Genomic DNA, 11,645 nt, shown 5'->3' on the forward strand with positions numbered 1-11,645 from the left:
TGCTTCATCTCTCAGGGATTTTTTTCCAGATGGATAAGCATGGCAGGGGAAAGTCAGGGCTTATGTTAAGAAGAAATCCAATCAATTTTGTATACCGATGTGCCACAGTAGGAATGGGAAGCCCATGTGGCTTTTCTGTAAGAAACATGCCTTAGATCTTAAACACGATTGCTGCTTTGTATCTGATACAAGGCTTTTTCATCTAATAAAAAAATGCATGTCCACCTTTAAAATATTAAGTAGAGTCGAAAGCCACATTGTGAAAATATCTGGAAAACTACACATCTGGGCAAGTAGAGGGAAGTGCAGCTGTTTACAATATTTCAACCACTTAGTTGTGTGAGAGTATTCAGAAGAAGAAACTCAGGATGACTCTGCCACTCGCAGGCACTGGAGATGGATCCAGAGTGAATTCAAGTGTGTTCCAGAGGCCTCAGATTCCCAGAAGGTGTTTTCATGCCATGTGGAGTGGAAAGATCATGCAGTTCATACAGACGGGGATTGTTGCTAATGGTGTGGCTGAGATGTCTCCCTGATGCCCTGTTGGGCACAGGGGGAGAGTTTAGCCTTGTACCTCTCAGCTGATCTCTTTCTTATTTTCTTCAGGATTTTCTTATCAAACAGTTCTTCTTCCTGGGAATGCACAGGTGGCCCTTGCAGGTACTTTGCTTCTGCCTCCTTGTAGTCCAATCCATCCAGTGCAGTAGTTGAACAAATGATTGCTTCTGGCAGAAGAACTTCCAGAAAGAAGCTCACTGGGTCATCTCTCCTCAGAGCCAGCGCTTTCTTGTTTATGTGTTTGTAGATTTCTCGTAAGTGGCTTACCACCACATCCAGCTGATCGTCATCCTCCAGGTATGTTTCAATGGGGACCACGTACCTCTGTGAATTCAGAAATGATTCAAGCCACCTGGATTCTTTCCTGCCTTTGACGATGTCCAGAAGATGTGGGTCAGCCCCCTTTCTTTTCATGATGAAGTCCACCAGCTTCTGGTTGGCTCGGTCCCAAGCAGCCCTCATCCAGTCAGGGAGGATTCTCTTGCAGTGCCTCTTTAAAGCCACAGAGGTCTCCTCCTCAGAATCTTCCAGGTCAGAATAATTCACCTTGGGGAAATCCATCTGCAGATCTCCTTCCTGGATGGCTTTCCTCATGGGGTAAGTGACGTCAGCAGCATAATAGTCCAGGAAAGAGCCCACAAAAGACCCACTTACAAACCCTTCTCTGTAGTTGGAAATCAGTGAGAAACACCAGTTCACACTTTCCCCATATACTTTGCTGGCTCTCTTCATTAGCTTTTCTTTGCCATTATAATCCAGATGCTTCAACCTTTGAAGAGGAACTTGAATACCGCTCTTCTCACAATGCATGTTGGCCTCAATCAAAAGCACCCTTGCAGTCTGCTCAGTTGGGCTGACACTCTTGACCATGGCTGGCCAAAATGGATTATTCTGAAACTTAAACCAGACCAGCATTCCTCTCTCAATGGGACACAGCTCCTCTGGGAACGCCATGCTTGTCAGCTGTCCCAATTCCTTGCCCCCGCCCTTCTTGATGGCACTGGTGTGCTTAATAGCCTTTGAGCCAGCTGAGGGTTGAGATTCTTGCCACTCTTCCTCACACCCTGGGGCCTGCAGCTTCCTTTTTCTGTTTGTTAGGCAGAGTGAATAACGCAGGCCCAGGTTAGGGGCATTGGAGGATGCCTCTGTGCCTTCTGAGCCTGAGTTGCAGGTGCCCTCTCCAGGGTCAACATTCCCTGAGAACGTAGCATGTTCAGGGCACACAGCTAGGGACTTGAGGCAGGTGTTTTGTGCCCGCTCTTCCAGAGCCTTGAGCACAGTGAGGATGAAACCCGGTGTAAGTGATGGAAGCACACATCCACCTCTAACATCTACACCCACATCCTTCACTGTACAGGGCAAGGATATAACTTTTGAGGTGTCCCCCTTTTTCTTGGCCTCTTTCTCATGGTCATCTTCTGAAAGTGATGGGAAGTTTGGGTGCACCCCAAAGCTCTGATATGACTCTGTTTGCATTTCACTTGGGATCTGGGCAATGGGTGTGCATACCTGCGACTTGTCAGGATATGGGCCATCCTCCCTCTCTGAAGGTAGCACGGGTGATTTGGAGATTTTCCTTTTCCTCACACTCCTCTGTAAGCCCCAACTGGGCTCCCGACGCCTTCTACGAGGTTGCTTTTGTGGTCTCCTTGGAGACTGCTTCTTGGACTCTGGATAACCCGTGACTCTTGCTGTAGTGTAATTTCCTTTCTTATTCAGAAGGTCCCAAGCCATTGTAATAGCAGATATGTAGGCCATTTCCTCTTCTTCTGGGGCACTGGGCTCCGGCTGGCCTGCTAGTGAGGTGGTGAGGTTTTCAATCGTGGACTCATTTCGGGTCTTTATGTTTGTGCTTTTCACACTGATATTTTCATCTACTGAGAGTATCTGAACTTCCAGAGAAAGGGCCCTTTTCCTCTTCTGTTGTGGTGAGATGCTGGGTCTGGACAAGACCTTGGCTGGCCAAAAGCGGCCTTTCCAAATGCAGAGGATATACTCAGCATCCATCATGATTCAACTTGGACACCAAGGATTAGATAGCCGAGGTTGAGTGGTCTGGCCATCATACCCACAGCTACGGCAGGTCTCCCTTAAACAGTGTGCTTGCTCACACCTTTTGCCTAAGACTACGAAGCATCTACAGCTTGTGTAGCCTGTGCTTTTCTACCCAAATCTTTGAAAGATGCCTGGAGTTGTGTTTTCCATGGCCTATAATGGAGAATTCTGGAATATGGAAAAGAAGAAAAGAGTCAGCACAGGTTGGGGGGAGGGGGTATGCCTTTTGTAAAAGTGGAAGGCTTGGCCAAATATAATTGATGAGAGATAAAGCAAAGAAGTATCAAGGCTGTGTATCCATGCACCTAGGGGTTTTATATATATATGGAAGATACGTGGGGAGAAAATACCAAATGTACCAGAGTTTTATAAGCCCTCCAAACCCAACACCTTGCCTTATTTGTTACTGTGTGTGTGTGAATTAGTTGCTCAGTCCTATCCAACTCTTTGTGACCACAAAGACTGTAGCCCACCAGGCTCTTCTGTCCATGGAATTCTCCAGGCAAGAATACTGGAATGGGATGCCATTCCCATCTCCAGGGGATCTTCCTGACCCAGGGATAGAAGCCTGGTTTCCTGCACTGCAGGCAGAGTCTCTGCCATCTGAGCTACCAGGAAAGCCCTACTATGCATGAAAGGGCAATTGTGTGGGGAGGCAGGCATCTCATGACCGGGACCTTGTTTGTGTCACTGGACATCCTTTGCCTTGTGTACTCCTTGGGGCCCATACCAGGAGAAAGCTTCACTTTTTATTTCCTAGAGAGCCAGTGCCCCCACTGCCTGTGCACCCAGGAGAGCCAAAGGTGATCACCAGCATACAGATATATTGGGTGTCAGCTATTGCTATGTTAAAGAGCACAAGCTTGGAATTCAGAGGTGCATAGAGAACTGATTGCAGGTGAAATATTTAGGGAAAGGGGAAGGCTTACCCTAGGCATGCAGATAGTAGCAGATGTGGTTCTGGAGCTGGATCTGTCTATTCCCAGACTCAAACTGCATGTCTGGCAGACCCTTCACCCTGCTCGGTGCTTCTGAAGTGCACAGAGTTCTCTCAGGGGTCAAACAGCATCAACTGTACAGACCCAGGACCTAAGCACCTCTAAAGTGGATCTATAAAATGCAAAAGCAGGTAGCAAGTTAGGCTACTGAACCAGGGATTGGTTCGTTATGCTCCCTTCCCCAAGTCTGGAATGCATGCCACTCTGAAACAGAAATGTTAGTTAAATCTCACTTATAATGTGGGAGTCACGTTTATTTCTCCCTTCTGTTGCATTTTGAAATGCTTCCATGATAACTTACTGACTTTTTGCTACTTCATACTATCTCAGAGGAGTGGGGACAACCAGCTCCATGAGAGCCTTCATCTTCCCTGAACACATAGGTTTAGTAGGAGCAGCCACAAAAGACCCTGAACCGCCAAAGCAATATTGAGAAAGAAGGGTTGAACCAGGAAAGAAACCTTGAGAAAGGAGCCTCAGAAATCAGGCTCCCTGATTTCAGACAACACTATAAAGCTCTGGTCATTACCAGGTATGGTACTCACACAAAAACAGACACAAAAAGCAGTGGAACAGAAAACAAAGCCCTGAACAGATAACCTTAGTAGTTCATCTGCCTGCTTTAGTAGTTTGTCTCCCCTGAACACATACTTAGTAGTAGAAGCCACAAAAGACCCTGAATCACCAAAGCAACCTTGAGAAAGAAGGGTTGAATCGCCAAAGCAACCTTCAGAAAGGAGCCTCAGGAATCAGGCTCCCTGATTTCAGACAACTCTACAAAGCTAGTCATCAAACAGATATGGTACTGGCATGAAAACAGACACACAGTCCAGTGGAACAGAAGACAGCCGAGAAATACAGCCCAGTGCATATGGTCAATTCATTTATGACAAAGAAGGAAAGGGTAGATTTTCACTGAACATCACCAAGTCCATGTGCCCAACACACAGCAAGGCCAAACAATACTCAAACATTGGAGCTTGGAACAGAGAAAGGTTTATTACAAGGCCATGCAAGGAGATGGGTGGCTCATGCCCTACAAACCCCAATGTTACTGAAAGCTTTCATCAAAGCCCTTTTAAAAGCACTAGTTGAGTGAGGGACGTGATTAGTTGTTACAAACTTCTTGGTGTCAGAGCCTTTGTTCTTGAGGTTAGGTCATGGTCAGATGAGGTGTTCCTATAAATCCCTACCAAACAAATGTTATTCTCTGTCCTGATAAGAAAGGGCAATGTCCCAAGGAGCAACTTTCACCCTCCAAGGTCCTGTGCCTGGCTAGGAGGAGGCAGAGCTCAGCTGGTAGCTCCCTCAGGACCAGGTCGCAAGACCCTCCTCATCCGTCATCGCTGAAGGAGCCAGGTGCCCAACCCACATGGTCCTCAGGCTCCTCAGGACTCCCCAATGGGGAGAGACCAGGTCCCACAGATAGCAACCCAGGCAGACGGCCACTGCTATGGGGTCAAAGACACAGGGACAGGGGAGAGGTTCACTGCTTGCCTCAAAGGCTAGCGGGGGGCCTTGGTGAGGGCTCTGGAGCCATAGAGGACACAGCCTCCAGCCTGTTCTCTGGGGTGCCAGCTAAAGCCAGGTGAGCTGGAGGGCCTCAGGGAGAAGGCCCAGATCTGCCTCTTACCTCACTCTCCACTTTGACCACCACGGCAGTGTTGTCTGAATCCTATCACTAAGCGTCCTTTCTTAACAGTTGATAGCTTGTGGGCAGGGCCCACTGGTGCATTGTCCTATGGCTGAGCAGAACCACTAACTGTTGCTCATAGAGAGTTGGTGGCCAGGGGGCTCCGCCCACTGTTTCATCGACCAATGGCTGGGTAGGACCACTAAGTGTCCCTCATAGACAGTTGGTTGCCAGTGGGCAGAGCCCACTGTGACACCAACCAATGGATGAGCAGGACCCATTGCCTGGTAACAGGGTGCAGCATAATATTGCAGAGCAACAACTGCTGTGCTAGGGGCTGAGCTCACTGTGTTCTGTTACAATTCTCCCCTTTTATTTGATACTCCTCAGTCTTGAGGGTTACACATGAGTATGTTTAAACTTGGCAGAGGAACTTGTATTTAGGGTATCTGGGTTTCAACCTCCAATTCCATTCCATCCTTCCCCCAAGTCTTTCAGGAAATGTGGCGAAATCTGTCTAGCTGTTTCCTGTTGAAGTGGGGCATAGTCCTACCTTGATTGGGGAATTGATATCAAGTTATAAATACTCTCAAGTTCCAAGTCCTCAATTCGAGTTTTATATAATAAAGATTCTGTATAAAGGATAAAGGATTCAGCAGATCAAAATCAGTAATATTCCAGACAGAGTCCCTAACCATTATAATCATATACACCAGTTGACTCAGTAACCAATCCTTCTGTTATTATCATCAAAGTGATAAGGTGCCAGAACTGGGGTAAGAACAGCACATGTCACAAAGAAAATATGGCAAAATGGTATTTGGTAATGGAGGGCCATCCTCTTTTTGCTCTAAAGGAGTTACCACTTGCCTTGAGTTGCTTACTTTTTCTTACCTTCATGCCACCAAGGTATTGTTCTCAATAGAGCTGTGTTATTTCAGAGCACAAAGTAGCAATCCTTGGTTTTAGGCCTTCATTGTATTTTATTAAAACCAGGTTTTTCCAAAGCCAGTACTTCATAACTCACTTAATTAAGCAGCTAACAGTTCCTCTTTCACTGTTCATTCCTAAGTACTAGCTTATAGCACAGTCAAAATCCCCTCTCCCTTCAAGGGTGAGTGTCACTGTAGGATTGTCTTGTCACTCTGTTGATTCTGCTGCAGACAGCCTTAGGGTCCATTGTGGCTGCCAGCTAGAGGGAAGATTTGCTTCTCCTACCAGTGTGATAAAAATTTCTTAACCAAATTCAATGATATATCTGACCTATGTTTGTTTAAAAGGCCTTCCTATGAATTTGCTTGAAGATTAAGCAATTTTGCAAAGCACAGCTTAACTGTCTATTAAAGACTTAAAAGGTGAGGTTGAAGATCTGATCACAATATATTGACAAAGAAGCTGAATCAAGTTTCTGTGGTAGAACCAGAATTATGGCTGATAGATTATACCAGGACATATAGTAAACTTTACCCATACCATATAATCTTGGAAGACTTATCAACGTTTGAAAACACTTCCCATGTAATTCAACATATCAAATGAAACTAATTCACTAATCTTACTTCAGATGCCTTAAGGGCCCCCTAAAGAACCTTAAAGTCAGCTTGAAGTCAAAAGAAATTTAATTAAAATTTGATATTTGGAAAGTTTGTCAAAAAGTCTCAAAACACTTGGTCAAATAAGGTCATTTGTCACTGTAAGACAATGCAAATATATTCTAAAAGTTACATAAATTATGGCTCAAGATCTGGCACTCAATAAATACTTAATAAATGGATGACTAAAGGATAAATTAAGTGAGATTAGTTAATACTGCACTCGCCCAAGTTTCCTCTAGCAATCTTGTAAAGTAATCGAGCCCAGATTTCTCCAAGTTGCACCTCCCTAGTGGATCTTTGCTTAGTGCTTGAAAGTTTTGGAGGAAACCTAAAAGGCTCAAGGGAATGGCAAACCACTTCAGTATTCTTGCCTTGAGAACACCATGAACAGTATGAAAAGGCAAAATGATAGGATACTGAAAGAGGAACTCCCCAGGTCAGTAGGTGCCCAATATGCTACTGGACATCAGTGGAGAAATAACTCCAGAAAGAATGAAGGGATGGAGCCAAAGCAAAAACAATACCCAGCTGTGGATGTGACTGGTGATAGAAGCAAGGTCTGATGCTGTAAAGAGCAATATTGCATAGGAACCTGGAATGTTAGGTCCATGAATCAAGACAAATTGGAAGTTGTCAAACAGGAGATGGCAAGAGTGAACGTCAACATTCTAGGAATCAGCGAACTAAAATGGACTGGAATGGGTGAATTTAACTCAGATGACCATTATATCTACTACTGCAGGCAGGAATCCCTTAGAAGAAATGGAGTAGCCATCATGGTCAACAAAAGAGTCCTAAATGCAGTACTTGGATGCGATCTCAAAAACGACAGAATGATCTCTGTTCGTTTCCAAGGCAAACCATTCAATATCACAGTAAACAGACTCTATGCCCCAACCAGTAATGCTGAAGAAGCTGAAGTTAAAAGGTTCTATGAAGACCTACAAGACCTTTTAGAAGTAACACCCCCAAAAGATGTCCTTTTCATTATAGGAAACTGGAATGCAAAAGTAGGAAGTCAAGAAACACCTGGAGTAACAGGCAAACTTACCCTTGGACTACAGAATGAAGCAGGGCGAAGGCTAACAGAGTTTTGTCAAGAGAATGCACTGGTCATAGCAAACACCCTCTTCCAACAACAGAAGAGAAGACTCTACACATGGACATCACCAGATGGTCAACACTAAAATCAGATTGATTATATTCTTTGCAGCCAAAGAGGGAGAAGCTCTATACAGTCAGCAAAAACAAGACTGGTAGCTGACTGTGGCTCAGATCGTGAATTCCTTATTGCCAAATTCAGAGTTAAATTCAAGAAAGTAGGGAAAACCACTAGATCATTCAGGTATGACCTAAATCAAATCCCTTATGATTATACAGTGGAAGTGAAAATAGATTTAAGGGACTCGATCTGATAGATAGAGTGCCTGATGAACTATGGAATGAGGTTCATGACATTGTACAGGAGACAGGGGTCAAGACCATCCTCATGGAAAAGAAATGCAAGAAATAAAATGGCTGTCTGGGGAGGTCTTACAAATAGCAGTGAAAAGAAGAGAAGTGAAAAGCAAAGGAGAAAAGGAAAGATATTCCCATTTGAATGCAGAGTTCCAAAGAATAGCAAGGAGAGATAAGACAGCCTTCCTAGTGATCAATGCAAAGAAATAGAGGAAAACAACAGAATGGGAAAGACTAGAGATCTCTTCAAGAAAATTAGAGATACCAAGGGAACATTTCATGCAAAGATTGGCTCGATAAAGGATAGAAGTGGTATGGACCTAACAGAAGCAGAAGTTATTAAGAAGAGGTGGCATGAATACACAGAAGAACTGTACAAAAAAGATCTTCATGACCCAGATAATCACAATGGTGTGATCACTCACCTAGAGCCAGATATCCTGAAATGTGAAGTCAAGTGACCTTAGAAAGCATCACTATGAATAAAGCTAGGGGAGGAGATGGAATTCCAGTTAAGCTATTTCAAATCCTGAAAGATGATGCTGTGAAAGTGCTGCACTCAATATGCCAGCAAATTTGGAAAACTTTCCACAGGACTGGAAAAGATCAGTTTTCATTCCAATCCCTAAGAAAGGCAATTCCAAAGAATGCTCAAACTACTGCACAATTGCACTCATCTCACACGTTAGTAAAGTAATGCTCAAAATTCTGCAAGCCAGGCTTCAGCAATATGTGAACTGTGAACTTCCAGATGTTCAAGCTAGTTTTAGAAAAGCCAGAGGAACCAGAGATCAAACTGCCAACATCTGCTGGATCATCGAAAAAGCAAGAGAGTTCCAGAAAAACACCTATTTCTGCTTTATTGACTATGCCAAAGCCTTTGACTGTGTGGATCACAATAAACTGGCAAATTCTTCAAGAGATGGGAATACCAGACCACCTGACCTGCCTCTTGAGAAACCTATATGCAGGTCAGGAAACGACAGTTAGAACTGGACATGAAACAACAGACTGGTTCCCAATGGGAAACGGAGTATGTCAAGGCTGTATATTGTCACCCTGCTTATTTAACATATATGCAGATTACATCAGGAGAAACGCTGGGCTGGAAGAAGCACAAGCTGGAGTCAAGATTGCTGGGAGAAATATAAATAACCTCAGATATGCAGATACTGCTAATGCTACTGCTAAGTCACTTCAGTCGTGTCCGACTCTGTGTGACCCCATAGACGGCAGCCCACCAGGCTCCCCCGTCCCTGAGATACTCCAGGCAAGAACAGATATGCAGATAACACCACCCTTATAGCAGAAAGTGAAGAGGAACTAAAAAGTCTCTTGATGAAAGTGAAAGAGGAGAGTGAAAAAGTTGGCTTAAATCTCAACATTCAGAAAATGAAGATCATGGCATCTGGTTCCATCACTTCATGGGAAATATATGGAGAAACAGTGGAAACAGTATCAGACTTTATTTTTGGGGGCTCCAAAATCACTGCAGATGCTGACTGCAGCCATGAAATTAAAAGACGCTTACTCCTTGGAAGGAAAGTTATGACCAACCTAGATAGCATATTCAAAAGCAGAGATATTACTTTGCCAACAAAGGTCCATCTAGTCAAGGCTATGGTTTTTCCAGTGGTCATGTATGGATGTGAGATTTGGACTGTGAAGAAAGCTGAGCGCCGAAAAATTGATGCTTTTGAACTGTGGTGTTGGAGAAGACTCTTGAGAGTCCCTTGGACTGCAAGGAGATCCAACCAGTCCATTCTAAAGGAGATCAGCCCTGGGATTTCTTTGGAAAGAATGATGCTAAAGCTGAAACTCCAGTACTTTGGCCACCTCATGCAAAGAGTTGACTCATTGGAAAAGACTCTGATGCTGAAAGGGATTGGGGGCAGGAAGAGAAGGGGACGACAGAGGATGAGATGGCTGGATGGCATCACTGACTCGATGGACATGAGTCTGAGTGAACTCCAGGAGTTGGTGATGGACAGGGAGGCCTGGCGTGCTGCGGTTCATGGGGTCGCAAAGAGTCAGACACAAATGAGCGACTGAACTTAACTGAACTGAACTGAAGAGGCAAATAATTGTGAACTTTTTGTTATACCAGTATTTTCTGATTGTAAACTTATGCTTTAGTTTTCCTCTTCTAAGAAGGGAGAGGTTGGTAAACATAGATTTGTCCAGGAACCAATGTTCCAATATTTTATCCTATTTGAATTGTGACCCAGATAGTCAATGAATTCTTGCCATTTACCATGGATTACTTTCAAGTTACCAAAATCTGGAGAAAGGTATTTTAGGTAGACTTAATATTTCATCATATCAAGTTATTGATATTTTCTTGCTGACACATTTGCAACAGATATAAGGTCTTATTTGATCTCTAACAAATCTAGGTACAACAGTTGTGTTACATTTAGAAAACCAACAAACTTAAGCTAGCTTCAATACCAGATGTCAACTCAGTACTGAGTATTTCCCAGTTCAAGAGGTTTAACATTCATTTTGGTCAAATTTCTAAATATTAGGAAGTATTTCATTTGTAAGAGCTGTTAGTTTTGAGTCAGATAAGTGATGCTCATTTACAAGTTAACTCAGAAGGATTATTACACAAAATGGTCCCATTCTGGAGAATGCACCTAAGGGGCTGCATTCAGGAAACAAATTTGAGTTTCCCATAGCCAGCACACTTACACACAAGACAAATACAAACACACAAAAAGAACAAAACATAAAAGAGATGGTGTGTGTGTCTTTCACTGTCTGTTTTTCTATGTGTGTGTGTGTGTGTGTCTCTCTCTCAGTGTGTGTTTGTCTCTGTCAATATGTGTGTCTCTCTCACTGTGTATGTGTGTGACTCTCTGTGTTTGAGCCTCTCAGTGAGTGTCTGTCTCTCTCAGTATGTGTGTGTCTCTCTCTGAGTGTTCATGTCTCGCTCTCTGTGTATGTGTGTGTGTCTCTGTCACAGTGTGTGTGTGTGTGTGTGTGTGATTGTGTTTCTCTCAGTGTGTATGTTTCTCTCTTGTGTGTGCATCTCTCTGTATGTGTGTGTCTCTCCGTGTGTTTGTTTGTTTTACTCTGTGTGTGTGCCTCTTTCATTTTGTGTATGTTTCTATGTGTCTCTCTTTCACATTCTGTGTGAGTCTTATCTCAGTCTCTGTGTCTTTCTTGGTGTGTGTTACGCTCTCAGTGTGTGTGTGTTGCTCTCTCAGTGTGTGTGTGTGTATCACTCAGTGTGTATGTGTGTCTCTCTGTTTGTGTATGTCTCTCAGTGTGTGTTTGTGTGTCTCTCAGTGTGAGTCTGTCTCTCAGTGTGTGGGTGTCTCTCTCTCAGTGTGTGTGTGTCTG

General features: G+C 43.9%; 1 protein-coding gene across 1 annotated transcript; it reads right to left on the reverse strand.

Annotated features, from left to right (window-relative positions):
- Positions 1-507: 507 nt before the first annotated feature.
- On the reverse strand, positions 508-2,568 carry LOC129640016 (PWWP domain-containing DNA repair factor 4-like). The gene has a single exon (XM_055565286.1). The coding sequence runs from the start codon at positions 2,566-2,568 to the stop codon at positions 508-510; it is 2,061 nt and encodes a 686-aa protein (XP_055421261.1).
- Positions 2,569-11,645: the final 9,077 nt, after the last annotated feature.

Source organism: Bubalus kerabau, chromosome X, assembly GCF_029407905.1.
Source record: "Bubalus kerabau isolate K-KA32 ecotype Philippines breed swamp buffalo chromosome X, PCC_UOA_SB_1v2, whole genome shotgun sequence".
In the NCBI taxonomy this organism is placed as follows: Eukaryota; Metazoa; Chordata; class Mammalia; order Artiodactyla; family Bovidae; genus Bubalus; species Bubalus kerabau.

Excerpts from the sequence above, each read along its gene's own strand:
- LOC129640016 (XM_055565286.1), bottom strand. The coding sequence starts at position 2,568 with ATGATGGATGCTGAGTATATCCTCTGCATTTGGAAAGGCCGCTTTTGG.